The 14213-nt window shown below is 35.4% G+C and overlaps 1 protein-coding gene across 1 annotated transcript in view; it reads left to right on the plus strand.

Annotated features, from left to right (window-relative positions):
• VPS8 (VPS8 subunit of CORVET complex) overlaps positions 1–14213 on the plus strand; it is a 113981-nt gene that overhangs the window by 46831 nt on the left and 52937 nt on the right. The window contains exons 27-31 of the mRNA XM_070753097.1: positions 2422–2541; positions 7638–7709; positions 9204–9323; positions 9738–9794; positions 11527–11609. Coding sequence (XP_070609198.1) covers positions 2422–2541; positions 7638–7709; positions 9204–9323; positions 9738–9794; positions 11527–11609 — 452 coding nt within the window. The remainder of the gene's footprint in view (positions 1–2421; positions 2542–7637; positions 7710–9203; positions 9324–9737; positions 9795–11526; positions 11610–14213) is intronic.

A 14213-nucleotide genomic window follows, 5' to 3' on the forward strand; every position in this document is an offset into this window, starting at 1 on the left:
ATGTATCTAAATCTAAGGTGATTATGAATATGAAATGAAAAATTACAAGTTGTATTTAAATGGCATATTAAGTACAGGAAATGGATGCATTTGTGTATCACAATTGAATGTTCAATGAATGAATGAATGAATGAATGAATGAATGAATTAATTAATTAATTAATTAATTAATTAATACCTCTTCAGAATATTATGTCTTGAAATGTCCACGTGATGTAGTCAAAAAAGTCCAAATGGTGACTGCAATAGTGTAATGGAAGCCTTGCCCATTTTGATGTGCATTGCACATAAGACACCCTTATGTTATACTGTACTTTACTGCACAAACTGATATGTAACCTTGTATTTAATCAGTTGGAATTCTCTACTGCAGGAAAGAAAACCTTTGACATCTGCTATGATATTTCAGTCTGTATTGTCTGTAGTCATAAACATAGTCCATGTTGGTATATCTCAAGCCCACGGTGGGTTGCTGTTCTTAGCACAGCCCAGATAATTTTGGAGATGAGGCTAAAGGGTGTTCTCAATCCATGCTTCTAAAACTATAGCATTTCTCTAAAATTTCAGCTTGTAAGGAAACTGCCTTTGTTTTGAATCTCTTTGAAGTGCTGTATCATCTTTATTTATTTTATTTTATTTATGTATTTATTTTGTCCAATACACAATACATATTGAAGAGAATAGACATGAAGTATTATATATAAAGAGAAAATATAAAAATAGAGAAGATATATGAAGGAAGAAAAGATATATGATATATGAGATAAGAAGAGACAATTGGACAGGGGGCGAGAGGCAGGCTAGTGCACTTATGTACTTCCCTTACTGACCTCTTAGGAACCTGGAGAGGTCAATCGTGGATAGTCTAAGGGAGAAATGTTGGGGGTTAGGGGTTGACACTACTGACTCCGGTAATGAGTTCCACGCTTCGACAGCTCGATTGCTAAAGTCATAGTTTTTACAGTCAAGCTTGGAGCGATTAATATTAAGTTTGAATCTGTTGCGTGCTCTTGTGTTGTTGCGGTTGAAGCTGAAGTAGTCATTGACAGGCGGGACGTTGCAGCATATGATTTTGTGGGCAATACGTGTTTTAGGCATCGTAGTTCTAAGCTTTCTAGACCTAGGACTGATAGTCTGCTTTCGTAGGGCATTCTTAAACACAATGCTGTCAATTTCACTCAAAAGCTTCTGCATACATTTCAGAGCATTTGTAAATTAGCATCAGGGAGTGAATTTATGGGCCCTTTGTTACCCAAGGTCTTGCACTATTAAGTTTAGAAGGATGATTTTTTTGCATCAGTTCCAACTTGAAGAAAATTCCAAATTCTTGGGTGTTTGATAACGTAGAGTAGTAATAGAGTCTTAGAATATTCTTTTTGGAGATTCACAGCAGGAGCCTCAAGCTGTGAAAGTTTGATCAAATACAAGTGGAGCATCAAAGGTAAATTAATGTAAGTATGATGTTGAAATTTTCCTACAGGGTTGTTATTTTCTTTTTGTAATGTTTGACCTGTATCTCAGCAAATTCTTCTTTTTATTTCTGTTTTAAATCCTGCTAGCGATGATTTATCTTAATTTCTTGTTTATCTCACTGAACTAATTCATTATTATTATTATTATTTATTGGATTTGTATGCCGCCCCTCTCCGGAGACTCGGGACGGGTAACAGCAACAATAAAACAGCATATGATAATAACCCAATACTAAAAACAGTTAAAAACCCATTATTATAAAAACCAAACATACATTCAGACATACCATGCATAAAATTGTAAAGGCCTAGGGGGAAAGCGTATCTCAATTCCCCCATGCCTGGCAGCAGAGGTGGGTTTTAAGCACTTTACAAAAGGCAAGGAGGGTGGGGGCAATTCTAATCTCTGGGGGGAGTTGGTTCCAGAGGGCCGGGGCCGCCACAGAGAAGGCTCTTCCCCTGGGTCCCACCAAGCGACATTGTTTAGTTGACGGGACCCGGAGAAGACCCACTCTGTGGGACCTAACTGGTCGCTGGGATTCGTGCAGCAGAAGGCGGTCCCTGAGATAATCTGGTCCGGTGCCATGAAGGGCTTTATATGTCATAACCAACACTTTGAATTGTGACCGGAAACTGATCGGCAACCAATGCAGACTGCGGAGTGTTGGTGTAACATGGGCATATAGTTAATCTGGAGAAATAAACTGAAAGGAAAATGCTGTTATACATTTTATCAGAATTCATTGTTTAGAAAGTCAGTAGTAATAATCTTTCAAATACCAAATTAAGTAGTAGTGATTGTGAAGTATCCATAAAACATCTTGACTATTTTGTTTTAAATCACTAATGTTGAAAAATTCCTGATAAAAATTCCTGGAATTGATATTACTTCAAAGTGTTAATTCTGGCATTTAGATTGAGCAAAATCTATACTCATTTTACATTTCAGGTCTTTGAATTCCTCATCCGTCTGCATTCAGCTGAGGCTCCTACAGATGAAGAAGTGTATCCCTACGTTCGTACACTGTTGCACTTTGATACACGAGAGTTCCTTAATGTTCTTGCACTGGTAAGTGAAAACACTAATTACAAAGATATAAAGTCTCATTGCCACTTCCATGAGCTTAAACAATGGTGGATAATGTTTCGGCAACTAAAGAACAATTACAGTATTATTATTTAAGACTGAGGATCATGGTGGGCATAGTATCATAACATTGTCCAAATGGTACATGGTTAATTTTTGGAATGGGTTCTTACAAAGTTTGTGGGAAATGGAGACTTTAATGCCTTGTGCACCTATTTTTTATTGTTCCTTCTGAAAATAGTGAGAAATTATGCCTCTTTAGTGAGTTGTAGTACTTTTGGGGAAATATAAATGAGAATCAATGGTTGTGCTTGTGGTAGCACAACCACCCTTTGTCTTAAGCATATGTGTTGGGATCCAGATTAGATATATAGAGTTGACTTGCAGAACTTCTTCATCACTGTTCTCATTTTTTCTCACAATTGCCCTGTCTTCCAATTATACAACCTAACTAGAGCTTCACTGAATAGAATGGAATGTGTGTGGTTTAAGAAGAGCAATACTCCGCGGCCTGCACTGGCTGCCGATCGGTTTCCGGTCACAATTCAAAGTGTTGGTAATGACCTTTAAAACCCTACGTGGCATTGGGCCAGAATACATCCGGAACCGCCTTCTACCGCACGAATCCCAGCGGCCGATAAGGTCCCACAGAGTTGGCCTTCTCCGGGTTCCCATCGACCAAACAATGTCGTTTGGCGGGCCCCAGGGGAAGAGCCTTCTCTGTGGCGGCCCTGGCCCTCTGGAATCAACTCCCCCCAGAGATTAGAACAGTCCCCACCCTCCTTGTCTTTCGCAAATTACTCAAGACCCACCTTTGTCGCCAGGCATGGGTGAGTTAGGATATTCCTTCCCCTAAGCCATTACAAGTTATGCATAGTATGTTTGTGTGTATGTTTGGTTTTTTATAATAAGGGTTTTTAGTTGTTTATTAAATTGGATTGTTACATGTTGTTGCTTTTTATCATTGTTGTTAGCCGCCCCGAGTCTGCAGAGAGGGGTGGTATATAAATCCAATTAATAATAATAATAATAATAATAATAGTAGTAATAATAATAATAATAATAATAATAATAATAATAATAATAATAATAATAAAGCAATCTGTCCTAAATGTAACAAGGATACCTATGCAGGATGAACTGGTAATTCTGGAGATTCTCCTTTCCCACCAGCACATCGCCTGTCCCACTTGCAAGATATCCTGACTTTTGAAGTAATCTTTTCTGTGGGTAAGCTAGAGGTATAACAAGCAGGAAGAGGGAGATTGTGATCCCCTTATATAGAGCGCTGGTGAGACCACATTTAGAATACTGTCTTCAGTTCTGGAGACCTCACCTACAAAAAGATATTGACAAAATTGAATGGGTCCAAAGACGGGCTACAAGAATGGTGGAAGGTCTTAAGCATAAAACGTATCAGGAAAGACTTAATGAACTCAATCTGTATAGTCTGGAGGACAGAAGGAAAAGGGGGGACATGATCAAAATATTTAAATATGTTAAAGGGTTAAATAAGGTTCAAGAGGGAAGTGTTTTTAATAGGAAAGTGAACACTAGAACAAGGGGACAAAATCTGAAGTTAGTTGGGGGAAAGATCAAAAGCAACATGAGAAAATATTATTTTACTGAAAGAGTAGTAGATCCTTGGAACAAACTTCCAGCAGACGTGGTTGGTAAATCCACAGTAACTGAATTTAAACATGCCTGGGATAAACATAGATCCATCCTAAGATAAAATGCAAAAAGTAGTATAAGGGCAAACTAGATGGATGATGAGGTCTTTTTCTGCCGTCAGTCTTCTATGTTTCTACATTTCTATGTGGGTTGTAAAGGCTATCAAGGAAAGTACATACAGTATACAGTAGTACATTTTTATCTGCCTAGTTGTACACGGCTGAGAATTCTAGGAAGAGAAGTGCAAATGTGTTTGTAGAACACTGAGTTGGGAAAAGCTAGTTATAAATATTTCTTCCTTTAGGAATCATTTCTTTATTTCTTTATTAAAATTTATTTAATTTTAAATGTTTCTACGACACCTATCATCGAAAGCATCTCCGGGCAGTCTACAATTCTCAAAAATAAATTAATTATGGTATTAAAAGTTATAAACTTAAAAATAACCAATGGGCATTAATAATAGAGTAATACCAGCATAAGCCATCAGATGTGGATTTTAATAAAAAGCTTTCCAGCTTGCACCTGAATTATAGTCACATTAGTTTCTTATGGTATTGAAAACCATTATAAAAACATTTATACTTATTCAGCTTAATCAGTTTACCTATATCGAATGCATGGGGTTCATTTATATTTTAGTAGAAATATTGTTCAAATAGTAATGTGTTAAATAAGTGTCTTCACAGATTGCCATTGTTATATTGGTTCTATTAGATCGATGACCATTTTACCAGTGTTATGAATTACTTTATTCCTTGCTTGGATTAAAAAAAAACATTATAGCAATAGCATTTAGACATATATATTACTTCACAGTGCTTTACAGCCTTCTCTAAGTGGTTTACAGTGTCAGCATATTGTCCCCACCAATCTGGCTCCTTATTTTACCAACCTCGGAAAGATGGAAGGTTGAGTCAGCCTTGAGCTAAAGAGAATTGAAGCAAACAAACTCCTGGCAGTCAACAGAATTAGCTTGCAAATACTGCATTCTAAGTACTGCACCACCATGGTTCCTAACAATATACGGTATCTCTCTAATCTGGATATTTTCCAATTGTGTTGAAGGACACATTAAAACAGCATTACCAAAATTCTGGGATTTCCATCTTTATCATACCTGGAGGTTGGAAATATTGATTTTAACACATGATAGAATGCAGTTGGTGTCCTTAGGCTATGTACAAGAACAGAAAAGAAACATTCAGGTTCGTTTAATTACTCTGTTTGATATTCAAGAAGAATTGGAGATATATGAATAGAGTCTTTACACGCTTACAGGGATGGAACAGGAGGATAGTATTTTTTGTTTCTAAATTAATGAATGAATGAATATTTTCTGTTTGATTTCTTCTCCTCTGGTCAGTATTGTCCTTTACCAAGATTCCCCTTCCTGCAAGGAACTTACAGGCCAACAGACAACATTACTGTTTGAAAAATGTATATGGGTCCTTAATTGGGACAAGATAAGGAAGTCCGAAGAAGAATTATGATTGCATTGTATGGGGCACAGTGGGATGGATCCTAATCTTCCTTGCTTACAACTGTGACTTGTTTTGCCTCTTCCCCCCATCAAGAAAGGGGGAAGATAACATAATAGTTACATTATTTCTTAATTAGTCACCCACCTACATTTGCTGTCTTTTCCAACCTCTAGGTATCCAAAAAATGTATTCAGAAAGATTCTGAAAATGCATTTTAGATAGATCGATAGATAGATCGATCGATAGATAGATAGATAGATAGATAGATAGATGATAGAGGGAGAGAGAGAGAGAGAATAGATAGATAGATAGATAGATAGATAGATAGAGGGAGAGAGAGAGATAGAGAGAGAGAGAGAGAGAGGATAGATAGATAGATAGATAGATAGATGATAGAGGGAGAGAGAGAGAGAGAGAGAGAATAGATAGATAGATAGATAGATAGATAGATAGATAGATAGATAGATGATAGAGGGAGAGAGAGAGAGAGAGAGAATAGATAGATAGATAGATAGATAGATAGAGGGAGAGAGAGAGATAGAGAGAGAGAGAGGATAGATAGATAGATAGATAGATAGATAGATAGATAGATAGATGATAGAGGGAGAGAGAGAGATAGAGAGAGGATAGATAGATAGATAGATAGATAGAGGGAGAGAGAGATAGAGAGAGAGAGAGAGAATAGATAGATAGATAGATAGATAGATAGATAGATAGATGATAGATAGATAGATAGATAGATAGATAGATGATAGAGGGAGATAGAGAGATAGAGAGAGGATAGATAGATAGATAGATAGATAGATAGATAGATAGATAGATAGATAGATGGATGATAGAGGGAGAGAGAGAGAGAGAATAGATAGATAGATAGATAGATAGATAGATAGATAGATAGATAGATAGATGATAGAGGGAGAGAGAGAGATAGAGAGAGGATAGATAGATAGATAGATAGATAGATAGATAGATAGATAGATAGATAGATGATAGAGGGAGAGAGAGAGAGAGGATAGATAGATAGATAGATAGATAGATAGATAGATAGATAGATAGATAGATAGATAGATGATAGAGGGAGAGAGAGAGATAGAGAGAGAGAATAGATAGATAGATAGATAGATAGATAGATAGATAGATGGAGAGAGAGATAGAGAGATAGAGAGAGAGAGAATAGATAGATAGATAGATAGATAGATAGATAGATAGATAGAGGGAGATAGAGAGATAGAGAGAGAGAGAATAGATAGATAGGTAGATACATAGATAGATAGATAGATAGATAGATAGATAGATAGATAGATAGATAGATAGATAGATAGATAGATAGATTAGAGGGAGAGAGAGGGATAGAGAGAGAGAGAATAGATAGATAGATAGATAGATAGATAGATAGATAGATAGATAGATAGATAGAGGGAGAGAGAGAGATAGAGAGAGAGAGAATAGATAGATAGATAGATAGATAGATAGATAGATAGATAGATAGATAGATAGATAGATAGATAGATAGATAGATAGATAGATGGGAGTGGATTCATCTATACAAGAGGCCCCACTATTCTCATGAACAGTTTTGCAATCATTTTGACCAACATACTATGACTAGTATAATATTGTATGCAACCCTTTGAAAATAATGGAGAAATGAGAAAACTAGAGTTAATCATTGCTCTTGTTAATAGTTTCCAACGTTGAATAGTCTCTGAGATAACTTCAGCTTCACTTATAAGTTATTTCTTAATTGGGGACTATCCATTGTCACCTTGATTCATATATAATTGCAGGTTCTTCACAAAACGTATTAGCAGTATATTGTAACTTCTCTACCCAACTTTTTATTTTGAATGCTGGAATATATATCAAATAATGCGAATGTGAAGTTTTGCTTTTTTCTTCCAATATTATTTTCTGATAAAGACATTTGAAGATTTTAAGAATGACAAGCAAGCTGTGGAATACCAACAGAGAATTGTGGACATATTACTCAAGGTAGATTTCCTTTGTTTTTAGTGGTAAATATAATAAAATATGCAACTATTGTTACTATATGGCAAATATAGTAAAATATGTACTGCTCAAAAAAATAATGGGAACACTCAAATAACACATCCTAGATCTGAATGAATGAAATATTCTCATTGAATACTTTGTTCTGTACAAAGTTGAATGTGCACAACAGCATGTGAAATTGATTGTCTATCAGTGTTGCTTCCTAAGAGGACAGTTTGATTTCACAGACGTTTGATATATATTTGTTTTTGCCATAACATGCTGGTTACCGTTTAGAATGCAAGTTGACCTTAATATCTGTATCTTGGAGTACGGATGATAACTGTATGACCATTCCATGTAATTATGTCTATATTGCCAATCTGTCATCAATTATAAATTAAAATATACAAAATGTAAAAGATGTATTGTGGTTTTAATGCAAATATGTTATTAAATTCTACAATATCCCATGATGTTTATAATTGACTCCATTATTATGCAGAATATATTTTGATATTATTTACATTTTATCAACATTATTACTTATACAATGCTTATATACTTATTAAAGCAGTGGTTCTCAACCTTGGCATCGGGACCCCTTTGGGGCTCGAACGACCATTTCACAGGGGTCACCTAAGACCATGGGAAAAGACAAATTTCCAGTGGTGTTAGCAACTAAAGCTTCTATTCTGGCATCTCAGAACATATTTTTACAATCCAACCAATCAGGTGTTTACAGGGGGGTGTCCCTCTGACCTCTTGCCAATCAGCTTAAAGATCTGTTAGAAGAATTGGCACTAAACGTATAGTTGGGGGTCACCACAAGATGAGGAATTGTATTAAGGGGTTGTGGCATTAGAAAGTTTGAGGACCACTGTATTAAAGTAATAATAAAGTTTGTAAAATGTAAATAATTTTGAAATATATTCTGCCTAATAAAGAGATAGGTACCAGAAACACACTTTGATTTGTTGTAAGAATGAAAGAAATGTTGTGTTCTATAAGATAAAATTTATCTCCTTAGTGAGAAAAGATGAGATATCCTTGCCTGTTATTCATTTCCATCTCCTGCCTGCCTGCCTCTACCCACTCTTTAGTTATTTATGGTGGTTGAATTGTTTTGTAGATCATTCAAGCAATGCCCAGTGTTATCCCACTGATAAGTTCAGAACAATGTCACTGTTACCTAGAAGATAGAAAAACACTGCTACCTTTTAGTGATGTGACTGTATCTGCCTACAGCGATAAGCTTGGGGTACATTGTCTTAGAAACCTTACATGAATTAAAATTCTCCTTTAAAAATTTTCATTTAGTGTGTTTCAGAAGACATGTTTACAGTAATTAAATTCTGAAAATTGTAAATTATTTTTTGTATCACTTTATTAATACAGTGTTCAATTTTGTTGTTCTTTCCATCTCAAGAGAAGATATGTGCTAACTAAATTGTTATAGTTAATAATTATACATATATATATATTCCCTTCTAGGTTATGGTGGAGAACTCTGATTTTACCCCATCACAAGTTGGATGCCTTTTTACTTTCCTTGCTCAACAACTTGCTAAGCCAAACAACACATTGTTTGTGAACAGGATGCTATTTGACCAGGTAATATGAAGAATAATAATTGGATGGAATTTTTATTCTAAAATGGACAATGTTGAATTATAAAATGATTGCATGAGTATGATGCCAGTTAGTTTGTAATTATTTTATCTATTGTTTCAGCAAGTTTGAAATAAATGATGAAATTTGAATGCAGTGGTTTTAGAAAGGATATGTGGGAAACTACTGGTAGGAAATGCTTTAAAAGAATGAACACATGTTGTATTGAGTTTTTGATGTTGCATTTGCATTTCACAGCATTAAGGTATTTTAGAAGCTAGGCTCCTATTCCCAAATATTGTCTTGAATTCTATGTCCTTTTCCTTAGTGTAAAATGTTATAGTAGGTAAATTTATGAGAAATTTGATGAGAAATGGAGTAGAAATATGTATATAATAACATTTTCTTTTTGCTCAGGTCCTTGAATTTCTCTGCAGTCCTGATGATGATTCACGACATTCTGAAAGACAGCAGGTATGAATCGTTAGGATAATATTATTTCATGCTGGGAAAATGATTCATGGTTAAGAAGATCATTACTAAAAATGACCATGCTATAGAGCAGAAATGCTAAAACTAGAACTCCACACTGAGAAACAATCAGATTCTAGAAAACTGTTAACAGTTTATATATTTAATCAAAGCATATTAATAGTTTTCAGAATCACATAAATTGTAGCAGTTCAGACCAAAAATACAGATATTCAGTATGATCAAATATAGCTCGGAATAATACAATCTGGTATTACATTATTGTTGTGGTTGGCTCTGGCCCATCTCCTGCCCCAGGGAATGTGGAGGTGGATGCAGGGGAAACTTCAACATGTCACAGGCCTGTGTTATTGCCGACAGAGTCAATTCAGAGTTTAGTTTCCTTGGACGAAGAAGAAGGTGGGAGTGACTTGGCAGAGGGGGGCTTGGCACACAGCCCAGGCAGTCAATCTCCCTTATCTTCCATTGATTGGGATGAAGACGTTTTGGATCCACGCAAGCGCAGAATTATGCATAGAAGGGACCAAGTAAGGACATATTACAGGAGATAAGAGCGGCCACCTGTGTTTGGGTGGGGCTCCAGTAATTAGGGCTGCTGCTATAAATAGCAGCATGTGGGTTTGGCTGTTGTGGAAGAGTATCTGATCGCAGTTCATCAGGAATCCTGTGTTGCTGGTTTCTGGACTTCGTTGATTTTTCACGCCTTTGAAACCAAAGCAGAGCAACATGTGTGTGTGTGTGTGTATGTGTGTCTCACTTTGTTGGAAGAAGAAGGGGTGTGAAGTTTCTTCACAGCTGCTAGCTAAGTACTTAATGACTGCTTAAGGTTAATTGTACAAAGTACCTGGTTGTTTTGGGACGAGTGCTCTTTGCAATACAAAAAGAGTGCTTAGTTTATTTTGAATTTTAGGATAAAGAACATTGTTTTGAATTTTCAAACGTGTGTGTGTCTGAAATTTGTACCCTTGAATTTTCGTGAGGCTCCTACCAGAGAGCCCAGCAGAACACATTATGATATAATTTACATAGTTTAGTTGACACTGTCATACTTAGAGAGTGATTGAAGAAGTAGGTTACATTTATCAAGAGGTGTATATTTCTATGTATATAATGTCATTTTTTACTTCATTTTTCCCAATCTCCTTTAGTGGAGATAACAGTGCTGGGTTATATCAGAAAAGTAGTGAATTTGGACTCAATTACTTTTTTTCTACACTTGATTATTCAATTGAGGTTCGGGAAGTAAAAGGGGAAACATGAAGTTGTAAGAGACGAGAGGAATAAAGCATGGAAATGAGTTTGTGACAGTCTATAAATACAGAATGTAGTTGAGAGGAAGATTATCTCACTTCATAATATATGAAGCACGTAAATACTCCGATCATGCTTGGGAATGTGATCATGTTTAATCAACTCCTCCAAAATTATAGCTTCTCCTTGATTTCATCCTTGATCAAGGTACATACAAGGAAATTATATGTTGTCCTCAGGCAGTAACTGAAAAATTCCAAAATTAAATTTCATGTCAGAAGGAAGGTCTCTGCTTATGTAAATATGTATATTGAAATAAACAAGCAAAGCTTGGAAGAACATAATTTTCTCCTTGGCGTCTGATGTTTGTTTCATATATAGACATAATCTTTTATTGTAGAGGATAAATGTGAGGTCTCTGAAGGAATTTAACACAACATTTATAACTCTGTTGTGCTAATAGGTTCTTTTAGAATTGCTTCAGGCTGGAGGTATAGTGCAGTTTGAAGAAAACAGACTGATTCAAATGGCAGAAAAAGCTGAATTGTAAGTTTATATATACCTTTTCTAATTTGTTTTATTCCTTTACAACCACTCTGATAAATTCAGGATTTTTTTAAATAAAAAATTCATTGCATTATTATAAGATACAAATAGTATTATTTTAAAACACAAATGATACATTGTATTATTAAGTACAATGATATTTATGTTGACTGGATATTATTAATGCTTTGATAAATTAGATAACTAAAACCTTTAAAAATTAAGGAAAAAGGTTTATATCAACTATGAACTCCAAAATATTAATGTTAATAAACTTAAATAAGTTGCTTATATTTTACATTAAAAACCAAATATAGCATTGACTAGAATTTTGCCACCAACATTGGCTGCAAAATGTCAGGGGGTTTTCCCCCTGAGAATTAAGAATAAAAATAGAGGTTCGAGGCTGCTTGGAGACATGTTAGAGTTAAGGATAGAAATGGGATGTTCCTATTCCCAGTTTTTATACATCTTAAAAAGCTCAAAATATTAATCACATTTATCTCCTGATACCATCATGTCACTTGAAGGTATTCTGTAACAATCAAATTGGCTAAGAGAGCATATTTTAGACATGGTCAATAAATCAATATCTGCCTTTTTAACTATGTCTGAAGCCACTTTTTATGGATGCTTACAATTATTATAGACTAAACAATGTCGTCTGGCGGGCCCCAGGGGAAAAGCCTTCTCTGTGGCGGCCCCTGCCCTCTGGAATCAACTCCCCCCGGAGATTAGAACTGCTCCCACCCTCCTTGTCTTCCCTAAACTACTTAAGACCCACTTATACCGCCAGGCATGGGGGATTTGAGACATCTTTCCCCCAGGCTTATTATAATTTATGTTTGGTATGTATGTGCTGTTTGGTTTTTAATTATGATAGGGTTTTTAGTTTTTTAATATGAGATTTGTGCCATTATAATATTGTTTTTATCGTTGTTGTGAGCCGTCCCGAGTCTTTGGAGAGGGGCGGCATACAAATCTAATAAATTATTGTTATTATTATTATTATTATTATTATTATTATTATTATTATATTAATCAACAGTTGAATACATATGATTTGCTATCTTGTCTGATTTTTATGTCAACATTTTAACCAAAAGAATCATACATCTCTGGATTGCTAAAAGACGTATCCGTGCGGATTATCCGTGAGGATGTTATCACATATCATACTCTTCTTCTAATTTAATTTTCTTATTGTCGGGATGGAATCACTCGCTTCTTTAACTTGATTCAAATTGAGGCTGAAATCCTTTATCTGCAGAAGATAAATAGAACCAGAAGGGGGGAAAAATACATGCGGTGGTTGCTTGGCAACTGCTTTCGGCTGTGAAACCTGTGTTCATCCTCATTGCCTTGTCACTGCAGAGGCACTTCAGTACTTAACACATTGTATTGTATAAAATTGTGGCCATGAGATTAAATTTCTGGTGATTACAACTTGACCTACATCCTACTTCTCCAGATGTTGCAACCGTCTCGGTCTGTTAGCTTTAAGATTTGTTTTTATAACGGTCTGATTCTATTATCAGGCTGCTGGGAAATCTCAGCGACATTTATGCTGTAAGAGATTAAAATATCCGGACAAGTTTGTCTGATTAACTCCCTCCCCAGGTGCTTTTTTTTTTTTACAATACTAAACAGCTTAATATAAACAGGAACCATGACATGGGTCAGCTCTATATTCACAAAGAAATTGGTCTCTCCAATTATCCTTTCCATAGTAGTTTATTGTACTGTATAAGGGTAGGCAAAGTTGGCTCTTCTATGACTTGTGGACTTCAACTCCCAGAATTCCTGAGCCCATCATGCTAGCTCAGGAATTCTGGGAGTTGAAGTCCTCATGTCATAAAAGAGCCCTCTTTTCCTACCCCTGGTGTAAACTAACAAGAGTTATTTTGCCTATGTCCATTTATCAATTCTATTTATAATCAGTTTTAATAAATTTACATGGTACATTTTATGTATTTGATTTTTATCCTGCCATATCTTGTTAAATAAACTCAAGGAGGTCAATATGCCTAATTCTCCTTCCTCTTCCTATTTTCCACACAACAACAACAACAACCTTGTGAGGAGAAGTGACTGAAAGAGAAACTAGCCCAAGATCACCCACCTGACTTCCTTGCCTAAGGCAGGATTTGAACTCAGTTTCCTGGTTTCTAGGCCAGCCCCTTATTCACTATACCAAACATGCCATAAATACCATATTTATGGTATTTTGATTATATTGTATAAGCCAATCTATCAGTAAAATTAATGGATGTTTATGTTAAAATTAATATAAGCAGTTAAGTTTTTTATTATTATTATTATTATTATTATTATTATTATTATTATTATTATTATTATTATTATTATTATTAATTGGATTTTTATGCCGCCCCTCTCCATAGACTCGGGGCGGCTAACAACAATGATAAAAACAGCATGTAACAATCCAATACTAAAACAACTAAAAACCCTTATTATAAAACCAAACATACACACAAACATACCATGCATAAATTGTAAAGGCCTAGGGGGAAGGACTATCTCAGTTCCCCCATGCCTCATGGCAGAGGTGGGTTTTAAGGAGCTTACGAAAGGCAAGGAGGG

This window comes from Erythrolamprus reginae, chromosome 5 (assembly GCF_031021105.1).
Source record: "Erythrolamprus reginae isolate rEryReg1 chromosome 5, rEryReg1.hap1, whole genome shotgun sequence".
Lineage (NCBI taxonomy): Eukaryota > Metazoa > Chordata > Lepidosauria > Squamata > Dipsadidae > Erythrolamprus > Erythrolamprus reginae.